Genomic DNA, 21,352 nt, shown 5'->3' with positions numbered 1-21,352 from the left:
AAATGTCTACTTAGGTCTTCTACCCATTTGTTGATTGGGTTGTTTGTTTTGATGCTGTTAAGTGTCGTGAGCTGTTTATAAATGTTGGAGTCTAATCCCTTGTCAGTCACATCATTTGCAAATATTTTCTCCCAACCTGTGGACTGTCTTTTCATTTTTTATTGTTTCCATTGCTATGCAAAATCTTTTGAGTTTAAGTAGGTCCCATTTGTTTATTTTTGTTTTAATTTCCGTTATTCTGGGAGTTGGATTAAGAAAAGATATTGCTGCAATTTACATCAGAGAGTGTTCTGCCTATGTTTTCCCTTGGGAGTTTTATAGTGTCTGGTTTCACATTTAGACCTTTAATATATTTTGAGCCTTCTTTGTGTATGGTGTTAAAGAATGATCTAATTTCATTTTTGCATGTAACTTTCCAGTTTTCCCAGCACTATTTGTTGAAGAGAGTTTCTTTCAATCATTGCATAGTCCTGCTTCCTTTGTCATAAATTAATTAACCATAGATGCAAGGGTTTATTTCTGGGTTTTCTATCCTGTTCCTTGGACTATATTTCTATTTTTGTGCCAGTGCCATACTGTTTTGATAACAGTAACTTTATAGTATAGTCTGAAGTCAGGGACCTGATTCTTCCAGCTCTTTCTCAAGATTGCTTTGGCTATTCATGGTCTTCTGTGTCTACATAAATATCTTGAGATTTTCTGTTCTAGTTCTGTGAAAAAATGTCATCAGTAATTTGATAAGAATTGTGTTGAGTTTGTAGGTTGCCTTGAGTAGTATAGTCATTTTGACAAAGTGAGTTTTCCAATCCATGAGCATGGAATATCTTTCCATCTGTGTGTGTCTTCTTCAATTTCTTCCATCAGCATCTTATAGTTTTTGGAGTACAGGTCTTTTTACTCCTTAGGTAGATTTATTCCTAGTTATTTTGATCTTTTTGATGTGATGGTAAATGGAATTATTTCTTGAATTTCTCTTTCTGATCTTTCCTTGTAAGTGTATAGAAATGCAAAAGATTTCTGTGTGTTAATTTTGTAACCTGCAACTTTACCAAATTCATTGATTAGCTCTAGTAGTTTTCTGATGTCATCTTTAGGGTATTCTATTTATAGCATCATGTCATCTGCAAAGAGTGGTGATTGAACTTCTTTTCCAACTGAATTCCCTTTACTTCTTTTTCTTCTCTGATTTCTGTCGCTAGGACTTTCAAAACTGTTGAATAAAAGTGGTGAGAGTGGACTTCCTTATCTTGGCCCTGACTTAGAGGAAATGCCTGCAGCTTTTCACCATTAAGTATGATGTTAGCTGTAGGTTTGTCATCAGTTCAGTTCAGTTCAGTCGCTCAGTGGTGTCCAACTTTTTGTGACCCCATGAATCGTAGCACGCCAGGCCTCCCTGTCCATCACCAACTCCCGGAGTTCATTCAGACTCACGTCCATCGAGTCAGTGATGCCATCCAGCCATCTCATCCTCTGTCGTTCCCTTCTCCTCCTGCCCCTAATCCCTCCCAGCATCAGAGTCTTTTCCAATGAGTCAGTTTGTCATATATAGCCTTTATTATGTTGAGATATGTTCTTTCTGTGCCAACTTTCTGCAAAGATTTTTATCATAAATGGGTGCTGTAATTTGTCAAAAGCTTTTCCTGCATTTATTGAGATGATCATATGTTTTTTATTCTTCAATTTGTTGATGTGGTTTTATCACATTGATTGATTTGCAGATATTGAAAACTCTGCATCCCTGGGATGAATCCCACTTGATCATGTTGTATGATCTTTTTAATGCATTGTTGAATTCAGATTGCTAGTATTGCTAGTTTAGGATTTTTGCATCTATGTTTATCAGTGACGCATGTGTGCATGATAAGTTGCTTTAGTTGTGTCCAACTGTTTTTGATCCTATGCACAATAGCCCACCAGGCTCCTCTATCCATGGGGTTCCCCAGGCAAGAATGGTGGAAGGTTGCCATGCTCTCCTTTCACGGATCTTCCTGACCCAAGGATCCAACCCACGTCTCTTAGGTCTCCTGCATTGGCAGGTGGGGTCTTTTCCACTAGTGCTATCAGTGATATTGGCCTGTAATTTTTTTTTGTATATGTTTTTCTGATTTTGATATCAGGGTGATGATGGCCTCATAGAATGAATTTGGAAGTTTCCTATCTTCTGCATTTTTTTTTAGAAAAACTTTGAGAAGGATGGGTTTTAACCCTTCTCTACATGTTTGATATAATTCACCTGATGTGAAAACCTTAGGTCCTGGACTTTTGTTTGTTGAGAGTTTTTCAATCATAGTTTCAATTTCAGTACTTGTGAGTCATCTGTCCATATTTTTTATTTCTTCTTGGTTCAATCTTGGGAGACTGTACCTTTCTAAAAATTTGTCCATTTCTTCAAGGTTGTCCTTTTTATAGGCATACAGTTTTCTCATATTAGTCTCTTATGATCCTTGATATTTCTGTGGATCAATTATAACTTCTCCATTTTCATTTCAAATTGTTTGAGTCCTCTCCCTTTTTTTCTCGATGAATCTGGCTAAAAGTTTATCAATTTTGTTTATCTTTTCAAGGAACAAGATTTTAGTTTCATTGATCTTTCCAGTTGTTTTCTTTGTCTCTACTTCATTTATTTCTGCTCTAATCTTTATGATTTCTTTCCTTCTGTTAACTTTAGGGATTTTTTTGTTCTTTTTTCTCTGGTTGTTTTAGGTGTAAAGTTAGGTTGTTTGAGATTTTTCTTGTTTCTTGAGGTAAGATTTTATAAATTTCCCTCTTAGAACTGCTTTTGCTGCACCCCATAGGTTTTGGACTATTGCACTTTCATTTTCATTTGTCTCTAGGTATTTTTAAATTCCTCTTTGATTCTTTCAGTGACCCATTTGTTGTTTAGTAACATATTGTTTAACTGCCATGTGTTTGGTTTCTTATAATTTTTCCTAGCAGTTTATTTCTAATCTCCTAGCGTTGTAATCTATAAAGAGTCTTGATATCATTTCAATTTTTTTAAATTTGCCAAGGCTCATCTTTGTTTATTTTCATTTTATTGCATTTTATCAATGAAAATAGTTATTTGATGGAATCTTTAGAATTTTCTTTAGATAAAATAATATCATCCTCAAATGTGGTAGTTTTACTTTTCCCTTTCCAATTTAGATGCATTTTATTTATTTTTCTTGCTCTGGCTAAGACTTCCAGTTTTATGTTTAATAAGAGTGATGAGAGTGGGCATCCTTGTCTTACTCCTTTTCTTGAAGGGATAGCTTTCGGTTTTTTACCATTGAGTATGATGTTAGCTACACATGTATAATATGTAGTCTATGACCTTCACTATGTTGAAGTACTTCCTTCTATACCCATTTTTTTGAGAATTTTTATCATTTGTGAGTATTGAATCTTGTCAAATACTTTTTCAGCCTCTATTGAGATGATATTGTATTTGATTTGCTAATATTTTGAGATTTTTTTACATCCATGTTTACCAGGGATAATGGCCTGTAATTATGTGTGTGTGCATGTGTTGTCCTTGTTTGATTTTGGTATCAAGATAATGTTTGCCTTGTGAAATAAGTTAGGAAGTGTTCCCTCCTCTTTAATTTTTTAGAAAAACTTGAGGAAAATACATATTACATCACCTTTGAATGTTTGGTATAAACCACCTGGGAAGCTGTCTGGTCATGGACTTTTGATTATTAGAGGTTTTGTTTACTGTTTTAATCTCTGTATTAGTGATCAGTCTATTCAGATTTTTCTATTTCTTCATGACTTAGTCTTGGAAGATTGGGATTCAAAGAATTTGTCCATTTTTTCTAGGTTGGGCAATTTGTTGACATATACATTTTTTTGTTCATATCATTGTCTTACAATTATTTGTATTTCTGTGATATCTGTTATTATTTCTGTTCTTTCATTTCTAATTTTATTTATCAGAGGCTTTTACTTTTTTTTTTCTTAGTGTCTAGCTAAAGGTTTGTTAATATTTCTTTTCATCATTTCAAAGAATCAGCTCTTAGTTTCTTTGACCTTTTCCATTATCTTTTTGGTCTCTGTTTCAATTTACTTCCACTCTGATCTTTATTATTTCTTTTCTTGTACTGACTTTGGGCTTCATTTTTCCCCCTTTTTTTCTAGTTCATTTATGTGTAAGGTTAGATAGTTTCCAGATAGTTTCTTTGAGATTTATTATTTCTGTTTTAAAATGTTTCTTTCTTTCTTTATTATTTATTTTTGGTTGTGCTCAGTCTTCATTGCTGTGTGGACTTTTCTCTAGTTGAAGCAAGAGGGGGCTACTCTCTAGTTGCGGTGTACAGGCTTCTCATTTCAGTGGCTTCTCTTGTTGCTGACGTGGGCTCTAGGGCATTCAAGCTTCAGTAGTTGCAGCACTTGAGCTCAGTAGTTGCGGTTCCTGGACTTTAGAGTACAGGTGCAATAGTTGTGATGAATGGGCTTAGTTGCTCTGTGGCATGTGGGATCTTCCTAGACCAGAGATCAAACCTGTGTCCCTGCATTGGCAGGCAGATTCTTTACCACTAAACCACAAGGGAAACCCTAAATTTTATATCTTGGGGTAGCCTCTATTGCTATAAACTTCTCTCTAGTACCCCTTTTGCTGCATCTAATATATTTAATATGCCATGTTTTCACTTTTACTTGTCTTCAGGTAACTTTCAATGTCTATTTTGATTTATTTGTTATCTCAATAGTTGTTCAGTAGTATGTTTTTCTTTTTTTTTTTTTTTAATTTTTAGTTTTTTATTTTTTAAATTTTAAAATCTTTAATTCTTACATGCATTCCCAAACATGAACCCCCCTCCCACCTCCCTACCCACAACATCCCTCTGGGTCATCCCTGTGCACCAGCCCCAAGCATGCTGTATCCTGCATCAGACATAGACTGGCGATTCGATTCTTACATGATAGTATACATGTTTCAATGCCATTCTCCCAAATCATCCCACCCTCTCCTGGAATGTTTTGTACGAACCTATTAAGTCCATATGCTCTACTGTTTCATTTAAGACTTCTGTTTCCTTGTTAACTTCCTGTATGGATGATCTATTAATTGATGTGAGGAGTTAAAGTCCCCTACAATTGCTGTGTTGCTATCAATTTCCCACTTTGTTGTTGTTGTTCAGTCACTAAATCATGTCCAACCTTTTGTGACACCATGGACTGCAGTGTGCCAGCTTTCCCTGTCCTTCACTATTTCCTGGAGTTTGCTCAAACTCATGTCCATTGAGTCAGTGATACCATCCAACCGGTTACCTCTTTCAATTTAAGCCTGAATCTTGCAATAAGGAGCTCATGATCTGAGCCACAGTCAGCCCCAGGTCTTGGTTTTGCTGAGTGTATAGAGCTTCTCCATCTTCAGCTGCAAAGAATATAATCAATCTGATTTATATATTAACCATCTGGTGATATCCATGTGTAGTATCTTCTCTTGTGCTATTGGAAGAGGGTGTTTGCTGTGACAAGTGTGTTCTCTTGGCAAAACTCTGTTAGCCTTTGCCCTGCTTCATTTTGTACTCTAAAGCCAAGCTTGCTTGTTACTCCAGGTATCTCTTGACGTCCTACTTTTGCATTCCAGTTCCCACTGATGAAAAGGACATCTCTTTTTGGTGTTAGTTCCAGAAGGTCTTGAAGGTCTTAATAGAACTGTTCAACTTCAGCTTCTTCATCATTAGTGGTTGGGGCATAGACTTGGATTATTGTGATGTTGACCACAAAGGATGAGATGGTTGGATGGCATCACTGACTAAATGGACATGAGTTTGAGCAAGATCTGGGAGATGGTGACGCCAGGGAAGCCTGGAGTGCTGCAGTCCACGGGGTTACAAAGTTCAGACACACCTGAGCAACTGAACAAAATCAGCAGCTGTGATGTTGAATGGTTTACCTTGGCAATGAACCAAGATCATTCTTTCATTTTTGACATTGCATCCATGTACTGCATTTCAGATTCTTTTGTTGACAATGAGGGCTACTCAAGTCCTGAGAAATCTATAAATGCTATGATTCTTTAGTTATGGTCATTTGATAGAGAATGGGGAGGGAGGGAACAAGTTGAGCTGGAGAGGCAGATAAAATTTATAGTAAGTCACGTTAAAGTCCAAGGTTAAACATAAATTACAAGGAAGTACAATTTGGTATAAATACCACTAAGCTGAAAAGGCTTAGTGAAGTCTCAGGTGTGACTTAGGCTCCAGAGTCTCTGAGACGTGAATTTGAATCTTGATCCTGTTTCATCCTAGTTGTGGGACCTTGGAGAAGTCACAGCCTCTCTGAGCCCAGTTTTCTAACTTGTAAAATGAAGATATTTATGTGTATAAGATTGCTATAATGATGAAATGAGATACCTATATAGTTAGCACATAAGGAGTACTCAGTTTAAGGTAGCATTTGTTTTGATTTTACAGGAATCCAGTTACTAACTACATGATCTTAATGAGGTAAACTTCACTTCTCTGAGCCAGTTTTCTCAACTGTAAGTGGAGACAATGCCTATATTGCAAATGAGGTTTTTTTTGGGGTTTTTTTTGGTGTTTAAATAAGATTAGGCATACAGAATTTATGGTAATATAATAGAAGTTCAAAAAATGGTAGTGCTACTGATTGGGTAACAGCCTCTTAGGAAATGGCAGGCATGGAAGATGGTAGATGTTTACTCTTCTATATTCTAGAGCTGATGAGAAGCCTCAAGCTCTAAATGTAGAGGTTATAAAAGAGCTCAGAGCTACTTTTTCCACCCTCAGCCTATTTCTGACCATGCCAAACACTCAGGAATAGGAGGACAATTGATAAGGGGAAGGGGCAAGGAAGGCTTCTTAGCCATCTTCCTCAAAGTCCAGCCTTTTGACAATCCTACCTCAAAATCCAGCCTTTTGACAATCCTACCCCAGGGAACTCTCCCTTAACTCATTTCTTTTGGCACCCAAGTTTGACCCTTTAGTGTGGATGCTGAGTTACAATACTCATGCTTATTTCTCATGAGTATGACTCATTCTTAAACTCAGTTTTAAGCCTCTGGATGGCAAAGTCTATGTCAAAACATTTTTTTGCATCTCTTGTGAGAGCATAAGGCTGGGCACAAAACCCCTCAAGAAACACTCAATAAATTGAATACCTTTCAGTTTATATTTTAGAATAACCCTCAAATTTGGATATATCATGTTTGTGTGTGTCACAGATGGCACAAATGGGGACTTCAAAAAGGAAAGCTTTTCCCACTGTCCTTCTAGTGGACTGAGCTACATTTTTCTTTTCTCAGTGAGTATTAAATAGCATCTACATGCAAGGCAATTTACTTGGGCCCTTGCTGAATAAAGAGAGGGATCTCACCTAGATCTAGCTCTCAGGTTGCTCCATCTTAATCGGGGAGGTAAAGCCAACAAAACAAAGAGCCCTGAATCAAAGTACAAGGTGATTAGTGCTGTAAGTGAGAGAAAGGAATTTGCAGCATATTAGGCTTCCAAAAGATATGAAACTTAAGTTGAATCTTGATGGATGATGCAAATTGCGGTATATAAGAAGAGGTAGAGGGCATCTTAAAAAGAGATTATTAATTGTATGATGTGTACATGGAACAAGAAGTAATACTATTTATGTGGACTATAGGATATGTGAAGAGGAATGGTGGAAAGGTAGACCAGAATGATCAGTTGAATTGAGACCAAAGAAGGTAATAAATTCCAGGTTTAAAAATGTTTGTGCATATACTGCAGATAACAGGGAGCTGTGAAATCTAAAACCAACTATTATCTAGCTAGCTATCTGATTAGGTACATGATCAGAACAGGGTTTTAGAGTAGCATATGAAGGTCAGCAGGGAAAGATATAGGCCTATAGACTTATATCATGGACCCATTGATCTGGAAAGCAGTCCAAGTCCACATTGTAAAGGTAGGGAAATGATCCATTCAAGGTCACACAGCAAGTTAGTTTTAGTATTAATACTGGAATCTAGGTCTCTCAACTCTTGGGTATTATTACTCTTCCCTCTCTGCCTGTTTGACTTGTGGCTTTGCTATGACACATTAGAGGTAGGAGAGAACAACACTGGGGTCTTTCAACCAAGAAAGCCCTTTGCTACTATTCCGAAGTTTGACTTATAATGAAACATCAATTTGTAGCTCCCAATAAGGAGGCTGGCAGCTGAACTGGTGAATCCACCTGCAATGCAGGACACCATGGTTCAATTCCTGGGTGGGGGATATCCCCTGGAGAAGGGATAGGCTACTCACTCCAGTATTCTCAGGCTTCCCTAGTGGCTCAGATGGTAAAGAATCCACCTGCAATGTGGGAGACCTGGCTTTGATTGCAAAATTGGGAAGGTCCCCTGAAGTAGGGAGTGGCTACTCACTCCCTTATTCTGGCCTGGAGAATTCCATGGACAGAGGAGCCTGGCAGGCTACAGTACATGGGGTCACAAAGAGTCAGACATGACTTAGTGACTTTCACTTTCATAAAGAGCCTAGGAAGATGCAAGTCTAACGACATTTGTTTTCCAAGGCCTTAGGTAGATGTCTATTTGGATGTGCCTGCAACTGGTAAATGAATGGGGTGTCATCAGGGAGTGTCATCCAGTTCTCTCATCAAAGGAAATGATAGCCTTAGGGTGGACACAGCTTCAGGTAGAAATGTTTTCTGGCTCTGATTGAAGTGTATGCTTCCTATCCAGTACTCACTCCAGCAACCAGTAGAAATGGAACAGTGTTGTCAACTGTTATAATCTGATCTGCAGGTGAGCAAGCACCATCATGTGGCTAGAGGTTCTCAACTATGGCTATACATAGTGTCACTTGGGGAACTTTTAGAAAATATCCATACCCAGGTCATACCCTAATCAATTAAACTGGGATCTCTGTCTATTGTGTCTCCAGTACTATATAATTTCAATGTTCTCTATGTTTAGCCAGGGTTGAAAATCACTGGTACTTGTGACTACTTGGGCTTTGGAAAGTAGATAGACCAGGATCTATTGCCAATTAACTATGCGGTTACTTCTCATCTCTCTGTTTCTTCAGCTGTAGAACAGGTATAATACTTTATATCTTTCAGGGTTATGGTTAGTGTTAAATGAGAATATGTGCATAAGGGACTGAGTATAGTATCATAGTATCTAGAACAGAGCAGGTGTTCAATAAAAAATGGTAGCTAAATTTTTATTACTTATTTTATTACCATTATCATTATTGTTATCATTTATAACTTTTTCCTTTTTAATTTATTTTTTATTGAAGGATAATTGCTTTACAGAATTTTGTTGTTTTCTGTCAAACCTCAGCATGAATCAGCCATAGGAATACATATACCCTCTCCCATTGGAACCTTCCTCCTATCTCCCTCCCCATCCTATCCCTGTAGATTGATACAGAGCCCCTGTTTGAGTCTCCTGAGCCATACAGCAAATTCCCTTTGGATATGTATTTTACATATGGTAATGTAAGTTTCCATGTTACTCTTTCCATACATCTCGCCCTCTTCTCCCCTCTTCCCATGTCCACAGTCTATTCTCTATGTCTGTTTTCCCATTGCTGCCTTGTAAATAAATTCTTCAGTACCATTTTTCTAGATTCCATATATGTGCATTAAAATACGATATTTATCTTTCTCTTTCTGACTCACTTCACTTTTACTACTACTAACAACAAAACAGCAAACACTGAGAAAAACAGTGGATGCAGAAATAGGAGTTATAAGTCTCATTCCTCTCTCTACCACTTACCTAATTATGTGATCGTGGATGAGTGAGTTCACCTTTCCAAACCTTAGTTTACTTCTCTGTAAAATGGAGAAGATAAGACCCATCTACTATTCTTTCCTTACAAGCTTATTGTGAACATCAGTAGTTATCTGGAAGAGTACTTTGAATGGTATAACATTTTAGAAAAATTAGATTATTATTATTATTATTTTGGTCATTATTTAGCTACAATTTTGTGTACATGACCTGGTGCTAAGGGGAATGGTGTGTCCAGAAATGTAAGATACAGCCTAGATGGGGAGACAGAATTTCTCTGTGTGTGACTGAATAGTACTTGCCTCATATCACCATTAGAGCACAAATCATACTGTATTATCATTATCATTTTTTTCATATTTGTCTCCCTCACAAGAATGACTAGCTAGAGGAATGAAAAAACCCTACAGAGCAATATATGTACTTTATGAGCATTTACATAGAGGGAAATTACCTATGCCAGGTGGAGTGTTCAGAGGATTGAGATTTGAGCTGAGTGTTTAGGGGTGGTTTCAATACAGATCAGGCTTTCCTGGTGGCTCAGAGGGTAAAGCATCTGCCTGCAATGCGGGACACCCAGGTTTGATACTTGGATCAGGAAGATCCCCTGGAGAAGGAAATGGCAACCCACTCCAGTATTCTTGCCTGGAGAATCCCATGGACAGAGGAGCCTGGTAGGCTACAGTCCATGGGGTCGCAAAGAGTCAGACATGACTAAGCAACTTCACTTTCTTTCTTTTCTTTTTCTTTCAATACAGATCAAACATGAAAACAAGGGTATATATTGGACAAGAAGCAGGACAGAGTCTAACACTCACTTATCCCAGCTGTCAGCTAGGTACTCTCTATCAGCCATCTAATTTAGTTCTTACAACTACCTCATAAGGATACCCATTTCTCAGATGAATACCTTCATAGTCAAAGAGTTGAAATAACTGTCCAGGGTCTCACAGCTTAGAAATAGCAGAACAAGGCCTGAAAGCCAGATCTGCCCAACTGAAGACTCTGCTTTTCACACTGTACCATACTGTCTCATCTAGAAGTAAGAACCAAGGGATTGCTTTGATAGGGCCAGTTAGGAGACTGGTTTAACAAAAGTAGAGCTGGAGTTAAAGTCCAGTGTTAGTGCCTGGGATAATAATTTGGGACCAACTCATAGAAGGCCTTGAATTTTTGCTAGGGAGTTTGAACTTTATCCTGTACGTTTTGTAGCCACTGAGAAAATCTAGAAAAACAATTTTCAAATACTTAAGGATTATGGATAAAAGTTGATATTTTTTACATTTACCTTAAAAAGTTTTGTAGAAGAAAAATTGATTATCAGGGTTTACTAACAAAAACTGAGTGAATATCAAAATCTGATAACACCCTTGCACATGTGTCTATTTCCAGATGGGGTTCATCAGGCCATGAATATTTCTGTGGCCTTTTCTTCAGTTAATATTATTTTTTATGAATACATTTTTCACCTAGCCCAAATCCTTGTTAGTTCATGCATAATATGTATTGGTTAAATGCCTGTAAGAATTTAATTATTTCCTTTGTGCTTGAGTCTGACTTTGTGCTATTAAGAAGCATGTTTTTGTGCTGATTGCTTATTTTTTCCTCTTGGGTTAATTTCTTTGGGTCTGTTCTTCAAAGTGGATCAACTGGATCAATGAGCATGAACTGTCTCATATGTATTATTTTGCATTTCATCCACATTGTTCCACAATTCTTGATGTCAGGCTATCTAGATAGAGTATACTGTATAGTGCCCACTGTATAAGCCCACTGTATAGTGCTACGAGCAATGTGTGCATGCATCTGTTTCAATATATTCCTGCCAGGACTGTTTTATTAAAAAAATTATGTGTATTTATTTTGTGCTGAGTCACATGGAGACTAGAGACATAGAGGTAGAAAGTTCAGTTAGGAGACTGCTACAATAGTCAAGGTTTAAGCGAAAAGAACCTGATATTTTGGTGATGATGACTATAACAAATTAATCATCAGATATTGACTAAGCACCTGCTATGTGTCAGTCACAATACTAAACATGTTAGTGAAAAGTGAAAGTGAAGTCGCTCAGTCGTGTCCAACTCTTTGCCACCCCATGGACTGTAGCCTATCAGGCTCCTCCATCCATGGGATTTTCCAAGCAAGAGTGCTAGAGTGGACTAGCCATTTCCTTCTCCAGGGGATCTTCCCTACTCAGGAATCGAGCCCGGGTCTCCTGCATTGCAGACACTTTACCATCTGAGCCAGTACCTAAGTAAATTCTCCCAATGCCTCTGTAAGGTAATGTATTATTGGTCTTAATTATATTGTTGAAGAAACTGAGACTGAGCAAATTGATACCCTCAGTTCAATTCAGTTCAATCGTTCAGTCATGTCCAATTCTTTGCGACCCCATGTACTGCAGCATGCCAGGCTTCCCTGTCTATCACCAATTCCTGGAGCTTACTCAAACTCATGTCCATCTATTCAGTGATCAGATATTGACTAAGCACCTGCTATGTGTATTATTGGTCTTTATATAGTTGAAGAAACTGAGACTGAGCATATTGATGCCCTAGGTGACACAAATATGAAATTTCAGAGCTGGAGTTCAAACATAGACTATCTAAAGGGATAGCTGCTAGAATAATTTTTTAATCCAGAGTTGTTAGCAACCAAAAAGAAATGGGGACCAAGAAAGGTGGCCAATATCACTACAATATCAAGTATCTCCTGAGGAGTAGTGTTCAATTTGGCTAACTGTTCAAGTTCTTGTTGTTCTCTCTTCTAGGAGACTCTGACAGTTTCAGCAAACTGCGGCCTCCAGGAGAAAAGCCAACCATCATCAGACCCCCAGTGAGGCCTCCAGACCCTCCTTGCCGGGCAACTACTTCCCAGAAACCAGAACCAAAGCCAGATGTTATGGCTGGCAATACAGGGGAAATCCCATCATCTGTGTAAGTAGGGCTGTTTTTCAACCTTGACCTAAAGCCCACCTTAAATCACTAAGAATGCTTTTAAGATTATCATTATGGTTATAAAGGGTGTACAATGCACAACCCTGGGGCATCATTCACTTCATAGTGAAAGGAACTGTCACAGACCAGCCCTGTTCAGAGTTTTCTACTGGGAGAGTTTCCTGAGAGTTTTCCTAAGCTGAAGTGTTTAAAACTTAATGCCTGATAGGACACCCATTTTTCTTAGTTGCCCTGACCTCTGTAGGGTAATAAGATTACCTGCTGCTTTCATGCTTCCTTGGCCTGGAAATTTTTTATCTTATTATTACTATTTGTTTTAACAGTAATTTAATGAACAGACTTGTTCATTTTACTTGTACTTTAAGGCTTTTGTTAAAAAAGGCAAAGTATGATTTTAAAATTTTTCCAAAATGACTCTCATTCTCCAAAGAGCATCTTACAGGGTAAGAACAGAACTAATATCCAGCAGGTCTTTCTGAGGCTGGTTTGCAAGCCAAGAGACCAGGGATAGAGCAGCTAAGATGGGGCCACAGCACCTCTTAGGGACCAGCCTTGCTTGGCCACAAAACTAACTTGGCTGGCTTCTCCATAGCCAGTGCCTGGGACCCCTCTCAGTATCCTGCTTCCTGGTTTTCCTTTTTCTTGTGTTTATTGTCTCATAACTGTAAAATTGAGGAAGTAAGAAAATAAAAGCCTCTACCACTTGGACTGATTAGCTAAGTGTATTTATAAAATGCCAAAAACTATACTCTGAAACCAATAACTTGTTTTACTTATTTCTCCCAAGAGTAGCCTGAATGCATATCATGCTTAGACCATTCTGAACTAAGGGGAAGCAGAAAGTATCAGCCATAGCCTTGGGAGTGCCTATGGTGTCTGAGCCATTTCACATTCTGATATGTAGATTTTCCCTCAGACCCAGATCCTTTGCAAGCTAAGGCAGAACGTGACATTCGTGGCCTGTCTGGTTCATATTTTATTCTCATTTCTATTGGCCATTGGTTTTCACACATATTTCAGAGCAGTTCATGGGACTTGGTTGACTTCTGTTTGCAGAGTGGCTTCCAGGACCAGATTCTTTGAAACAGCTTCCCGGAAAACAGGAAGGTAAGAGATGCACATGACAGAACTCAACCAAATCACTTTTTAATAAATGCATCATGAGTGTGTCATTTACTGTCTTGACATTCTCCTTTTCTGTTTCCTGTAGCTCTGTCTCTGTCTGACTGTGTTTGTTCCTTTCTCTCCCTCAACACTGTCTTTCTGTCTCCCCAATCTTAACTTGTGTTTCTGCCTTTTCCCTATACCTGTGTGTCTCTCTGCCTATGTCACTCTTACCTATTTGTTTCTTTTGCACTATTTCTTTCTCTGTCTCTGTAATTCTCAGTCTCTTTCTCTCTCTTTGTGTTTTTCTACTTATGTCTCTGTTTATTTGTCTCTCAGTTTCCCTATCTCTTTGACTCTTTCTGTCTCTCTCCCCATGTCTCTTTCTTTGTCTATCTCTGTATTTGTTGTCTCTGCTCCTCTGACTCTGTTTTTCAATCTCTCTCTCTCTCTCTCTCTCTCTCTCTCTCTCTCTCTCTCTCTCTCTCTCTCTCTCTCTCACACACACACACACACACACACACACACAGAGTACTCACATGCCAAGTGGTATTGCAAAAATATTATGCTCATTGTAGGTCTTTTTTTGTTAGTTTGCTTATTTAGATCCTATTTTATTCTAAAAGGGCAACTGATAGAAATATATAGAGTGCAATATTCTAACATAAATGGCCTTAGAATGAGCATAGTCCTGATTTCAGAGGTAAGCATTAGACTTAGGTGACTGTTTTCAAACTGGCTGCACATATAAATCACCTGGAAATTTTTGAGGGAAAAAAAAATGAACACAGATTCCTGCCTTCCACTCTAGACTCATTAAAACAGAATCTCCAGGAGTAGCTCCTGGGAATCTAGGTTTTTACATTTCTTTCCTTTCTTCTTTCCAATTAATTTGTTTTTAAAATTCTTCAAATGCTAGTATAGACTTTCCAAGGCCTATCATTTGGGACCCTTTAGATTGGAACACTTGGAGAAATGATTGCTTATCCTTCAGGGACTCTTCTGTGAGTTCACTTAGTGTTGCTTATCAGAGAGATCAAAATTGTGTTTCCTGGTGGGTGATAGGAGTGTAACTCTTCTGGGTGTTCAATTAAAAGCAGAGTAATATGCCTTTATCAGCACTGGAGCTGGGATAGGTTAGACATCATTTAGTTAAAACTGTGGGCCCTGAGTCACCAGGACATGATTCTGAATAGCAGGCCACTGAAATTCTGCTTGGCAGTCAGTCACATGGAACTCTAGTCTAGACCAAATTCTCCTTAGACAATAATTTACCATTTATTCTACCATAACAGATGAAAGCGAGGTCAAAGCCCTAGATTTCTCCTACTGATATAATGAAGATAAAGTTTTTACCTAGAATATTTTTTGAAGCAGGCTTAATCAGATAGGCTTGGGGGGGGGAAAGAAAAACAGAAAGAGACACCTTAATATTCTTAAAGCATCTGCCTATAAGCAGGACTATTTACTACTTCTGGGTAGTCCTTCCTCCCTCCCTAGGATAAGCCATATGATAAATAAATACCAGGAAAATAGAATAAAACAATCTTGAATTAATAGAATGAAGTGTGCATATCTAAAGGAAAGCTTTTTAGAGGTAGTGGTATCTGAGATGAAGCTTGAAAGATGGGTAGAATACACTGAAAATGAGAACTATTGTTCTGTAGTCTTGAACAGGGAACCAAGGCATTGAGCTGTATAGGTACTAGGCATGAACAAAGTCCAGTAGAATCTTTAAGGCAGCTTGATTTCTAATAGGGAAACTATAGCCAAACTGATGTTGAAAATGTGGAAAGATTGGTAACCATTGCCTAGGCTTTGTCATAGTGCTCAGAGAAGTCTTGAACCAACTGCAAAATAGGGTACTATGGCCAAAGCAGGCACTTCAGGATGGAGGATGACCCTACCAGTCCTATATTCAGGCCTCTGGAACCTAAATTTAATCCTCTTCCTTATCCCCAGATTCTATCTTGGCAGGAGTGTGTAAGACCAAGGTGGGTACACCAGTCCTCCAATATGTCATGAGTCACCTTCCTAGGTACCTACAGAGTCCTCCCATTCAGCATCCACATGACAAAAGCACCCCTTCCGTCTAGACCCGTTTTTAAAAAGTAATTTATTTTAATTGTAGGCTAATTACTTTATAATATTGTAGTGGGTTTTGCCATAAACTGACATGAATCAGTCACAGGTGTACATATGTCCCCCCCATGCTGAACCCCCCACCCTTCTCTCTCCCCATCCCACCCCTCTGGGTTTTCCCAGTGCAACAGCTTTGAGTGCCCTGTTTCATGCATTGAACTTGGACTGGTGATCTATTTCACATATGGTAATATACATGTTTCAGTGCTATTCTCTCAGATTATCTCACCCTTGCCTTCTCCCACAGAGTCCAAAAGTCTGTTCTTTATATCTGTGTCTCTCTTGCTGTCTCGCATATAGGGCCATCATTACCATCTTTCTAAATTCCATATATATGTGTTAATATACTGTATTGGTGTTTTTCTTTCTGACCCCAGTTTTGTAACCACTATTTTCATCAGTGCACCTACATGCTGGCTGCTGGTCAAAATTCTTAGACTAGCCACAGTCAATCTCATCTCATCACTAATGAAAATGATAATCTATTTAACCTATGCTGTGCCCCCTTTTGCCTCCAATTTGTACACCTGACTATATGTAACCTGATATTTGAATGACCTCACTTTTCATTTATCTCCCATATACAACAATTTAAAAATTAAAAAACTCAAGAGAAAGGAGGGGGAAATATTTCAGTAAGGCAGAACCACTTATTCAACACAAGTTCACACAGAGCTTAGTGTTCCACTTTGGCTGGAATGTGGGGTTGAGGGGAAGAAGCTCAGCTGGAAGTGAGGCCAGGAAGATGGATTGGGGCCAGATTGTAAAGGCCTTATATAACATACCAAGGAGTTCAGTCTTTATTCCCTAGTCATTATGGAGAGCTTAAAAGCTTAAAAAATGACAATGCATATTCTAATCTGCATGAATTATTTTGAAAGGCACACACATTCTGTTGGTAATGAGGAAGATAGGAGAGTAAAACCTGAAGGCAGTGAGACCAATTAGGAGGCTAATCATCATGGCAAGAGTTGATGAGGTCTTGATATATGGCATTGTTAGCAGGAATAGAATGAAAGGATAGATTTGAGGTAGACTCAGTAAGACCTTAATGACTTTTCAAATATGGAACATTGGAGAAGGATTAAGAGAGAAAAAATCTAACTTGGATAGCTGGGTAGATGGTAGCAATAGTTAATCATGGTGGAAAACTTTCTCTGATCAATTTTGGACACTGTGTATGAAGATTCTGTGTGACATCCAGATAGTAATGACCAATGGGTAACTACAACTTAGGCTAGTAATTGGTACTGGACCTACATACATTTAGGGGTAGAATTATTGAGTACAGACACTGTACAAATTTATTCACTACATATACTACAATATGAATGGTATCTTTTGGGGTGGGAGTGGGGTCTCAGTGCTTGATGGGAATTGAAATCATGAATGGGAATAAGATCACTCAGGGAGAAGGTATAAATAGACTCAAGAGAGAGGAGAAAAACAATGTTGAGAACATAGCCCTGGGACCAGCTGTTGTCTGGGATTTTCTGCCCACATTATATGGACCTTAATTCTCCAGGGTTTTCTCTTTCCTCCAACCATCTCTAAACAAGGTGACCATAGGACTGATCTAAAGACATCAAGAGGCCAGGCAAAGCTTGTTTGGTCTCTGAGGCAAAGGAAGATTCATGTTTCATAGAAGGTATTTGCCTTTCCTCTTTGCCCTTCTCTCACTGGAGATAATCATAGAATGTAGTCTTTGGTCTTAGGGCAATTTCTCTGGTCTCCCCTAGCCTCCCATTGTATGACACTCAAAGGATTGTGGTAGCACCTGAAAGATGTTTTTGTGTCTGGGACACTGGGCTCTCTAAATCTGCTAGAAAGGTAGCCTAACCTATAAGCATGGAGTGAGATGTTTTGAAATATCTGGATGGAATCACTTCCTAATTTTTCAAATGGCCTGATTGTCACTGTCTTGGAAGGGTTACCCACCCACTTGTTTTGCCTTTCCAGTTCTGATTTCTAGAGTCTTAGTGAAATGTCTTTCATCCTTTACCCGCAGTTCTCAAGGCAGACTTCCTGGAGATGAGAGTTGAGGCCTCAGGTATGTAGTATCCTCTTCTGATTACAAAACCTTGTTACACATATGCCTTCTTTTATGAGATCTGAGTTTTTGAGAACTGGAATGCCATGTAGGTCCAGAGGGTGGGAATTCACCTCTGTGGCTCAGTTTACTACTTTGTAATTACATGACCCTTATACTTACTGTCATTTAATACTGAGGTTCTCTGTTTTTAAGTTTACTTTTTCTTTCTTTCTCTCTCAGCCAAACTACAGTATAATTTTATGAATTGCCTTTGAATCAAGGTCATTAGAAATCTTAGGTTGTGATATTTGGGGCAATTACATTTCCTTTCCTGGGCCTCAATTTCCTAATATGTAAAATGAAACATTTGGAACCTTTTAATTCTGACATCCTTTAGGTCTGTAAGAATATCAGTAAACTCTCATTTGATATTTTGGAAAGTCCCAAGAGTCTACCTTAGTATTTGTAGAGGGATTTCATTCCTTCAGCCCAAATCTCTATTTCATACTCCTTGAACCTTCATCCTTAGTTCTTTATATATGTCAAATACAAAGCACTTTCACATCCATTAGCTCATTTAGTCCGTATCAAATGTCAGAAATAAGGAAGATAATATGTACTTTCACTAAACATATAAAGAAACTGAGGTTCAGAGGGGATACATAACTTACTAAGATCACCAGAGCCATGGAGATCATGGAAATTTCTTTCTCTGCCTAGAAGTTCTGATTGACAATCAGAGTGTTGGCATGATATAAACCAATACATGCATAAACAAGATCCAGGTATCTGTAGCAGAGCTTTCCATGTACTCCTCAGCCTTCCTTTTCTTCCTATCACTGCTGGTCCTCAGAGGTCTGTGGGTAGATAAGCTTTTTCTTATCAGCTCTCATGAAGGTAAAGTCCCAGTAAAAGTAAATCTGGAGTTATTGTAGGGCCATAAAGGCAGTGACCATTTGGCAAGGGGGGGTAATCTCAGAGATATCAGGCTTCTATATCCCCTGTAGACTTTTTGAGGATTAGAGTTCAAGCTAAAGGCACAGGGTTTCCAGCCCTGATTATAGCACCATATTGGGCCTGGTCTATGGAATCTGAGTTATAAGGGCTTTTTCCAAGCCAGCTGCTGTTACTCAGCAGATTTGCTACCTACCACGAGAGGCCCTACTGCCCAGTGGCTATTAAGTGCTTAACCAATCATAGCTAATTCCTTACTCTCTTCTTTCCCTTTCAGGTTGTAAAATCCTTGGCCTCAGGGGACCCTTTCCAGGTTCTAGAAGGGTCTTCTTCAAATCCTTGTGTGCTGAAGAGCAGATTCTTCCTGTCCCTGCACCTTCAGGCTCTGGGAGGTTATAAAATAAGGGGTACATGTCCTATACACATTTATTTCTCCTTTGTATTCTCTCTTCATTCCCCTAGAAGGTCTATCTTGAGCTCCTATAAGACTGTGAATGGCTGAACTTCCTCAAGCCAGACTGCAGAAACCAAGCTGTCCACTGACCTGAGTCGAAGAGAGGAGCTCAGTTTTCAACTGTTTTCTGAACTTCCTGCCTCCTCAAAAGGCCATCTATCTCTGAAAGATTTGGGGCTAAAGACTGATCTTAGAAGTCTTACCCTAAACTAAAAATTACTTGAGTTGGGGCCATTGCTTACCTTGGAAGTAAGGGAGTAGGAATGTTTGCTGAACTTCGGAGGCTCTTACCATGTCTCTCTTACTGAAGATATGGACTTTAGTACCAGTTTGGAGCTCTGGCATAGTACTACATTGCCAAGAATGCATCTGCTCCTATGGCCCAGACAGAAAGAGTAATGCTTCTATAATCCCTCCAATGTGGACTCAGGAAGGTGCCCTTCCTGCTTTTATATACTTAGGACAAATCTGCAAAGCATGTTTGGCATGTCAAAGCCTATGTCTGTTTGAATTATTCTTCTTCCTGCTTTGTCCTAACAGCTTCCTTTCCAAGCAATCAGAAAAAAACAAATGTTTAAAACAGTTCTTTTTTTTTAAAGGCAGACTGTGTTTGTTCTGTAGGAGTTCCATTTTGGGATCAAATGCTGGGGAAAATTGTTAAGATGGATAAAGGCCAGGTAGTTGTCATTGTTGTTTCATGTTTGCTTTTTGAAGATAAGCTCTTTTATCACCTGAAAGAAACAGTTCTTAACCCATTATCTATGGACTCAGGAACTTCATAAAGCCTCTGAAATGGTATGTAGACTTCCACAACAATGTGCCTTTTCTGAGGAAATGGGCCATAACATTCTAGTGAATTGCAAATTGGACCTGTGACATAATAAAGATTAAGAACCACAGCCCTTGAGACAAAAGACTCTTTTTACAATTCCTAAAATAATTGATTAGAAAGGCCTTTCAGTATTATTTAGTCAAACTGCTTAGTTTACTATTGGGGAAACTGAGGCAGAGCAAGTTAGCAGCTGTGCCTAAACAAGATCCAATATCCCTACTCAAGGTTCTTTCAATTATACCATGCTTATCAAGCAAAGGGCCTCTTGATTGGTAGCTTTAGGGACCACCATTTTGAGAGTTTGGCTTTTGCCCTCTTTCTTGAGCCACATATACTTGCCACCAAATGGGACTTCCAGAACTAAGTTCCTGGTCTTCCTCATTTGATGTTTCAATCATTGAAAAGGAACTAAAGCACAATTAATTAGTGAAGTGAGTCAGAAATCTGACAAGTAGACATTTCTGATTCCTATTTATTGAAGAGAAGCTGCTGGAAAAAGTGTCACCACTTGTTTCCACACAGGTGCCTTGATTTAAGGATAGGTTTTAAGATAGCCTGTCTTTCAGTTCAGTTCAGTTGCTCAGTCATGTCTGACTCTTTGCGACCCCATGAACCGCAGCACACATGGCCTCCCTGTCCATCACCAACTCCCGGAGTTCACTCAAACTCATGTCCATCGAGTTGGTGATGCCATCCAGCCATCTCATCCTCTGTCGGATCTGTGTAATTATTGGGTTGGCCAAAAATTCATTCAGGTTTTTCCGTATGATGGTACAGAAAAATCCAAATGAACTTTTTGACCAGCCCAATATAATGTGGTCCAGTGTGAGAGAAAGGACTTTCCTATTGGACTCTTCTAGCAAGGCCCCACTAGTGCACTTACTATAGTACCGAGAAGAAGCATAGACATGGGGAAAAGAGGAGGCAAGAGATGGGATGATGAGAAGAGAATGCACACATGCACTAACCAACTCTGAGATGCCTTTGGAACAGTGTTACTGAAAGGCAATAGCTACTTTCAAGATTTAACTCTGCTGCTGCTAAGTTACTTCAGTCGTGTCTGACTCTGTGCAACCCCGTAGACGGCAGCCCCCCAGGCTCGCCCATCCCTGGGATTCTCCAGGCAAGAACACTAGAGTGGGCTGCC

General features: G+C 38.8%; 1 protein-coding gene across 6 annotated transcripts in view; it reads left to right on the top strand.

The window, feature by feature from the left end:
* OPHN1 (oligophrenin 1) overlaps positions 1–20,272 on the top strand; it is a 585,383-nt gene extending 565,111 nt beyond the window's left edge. For all 6 annotated transcript variants that reach the window (XM_070290276.1, XM_070290278.1, XM_070290274.1 and 3 more), the window contains 4 exons: positions 12,501–12,666; positions 13,744–13,794; positions 17,942–17,983; positions 19,197–20,272. In XM_070290276.1, the coding sequence (XP_070146377.1) occupies positions 12,501–12,666; positions 13,744–13,794; positions 17,942–17,975 (251 nt within the window). In that variant the 3' untranslated portion in view covers positions 17,976–17,983; positions 19,197–20,272. The remainder of the gene's footprint in view (positions 1–12,500; positions 12,667–13,743; positions 13,795–17,941; positions 17,984–19,196) is intronic.
* Positions 20,273–21,352: the final 1,080 nt, after the last annotated feature.

The sequence above is a fragment of the Ovis canadensis genome, chromosome X (assembly GCF_042477335.2).
Source record: "Ovis canadensis isolate MfBH-ARS-UI-01 breed Bighorn chromosome X, ARS-UI_OviCan_v2, whole genome shotgun sequence".
In the NCBI taxonomy this organism is placed as follows: Eukaryota; Metazoa; Chordata; class Mammalia; order Artiodactyla; family Bovidae; genus Ovis; species Ovis canadensis.
The sequence above is the reverse complement of the archived record's forward strand: the minus strand, read 5'-3'. Positions and strand labels throughout refer to the sequence as shown.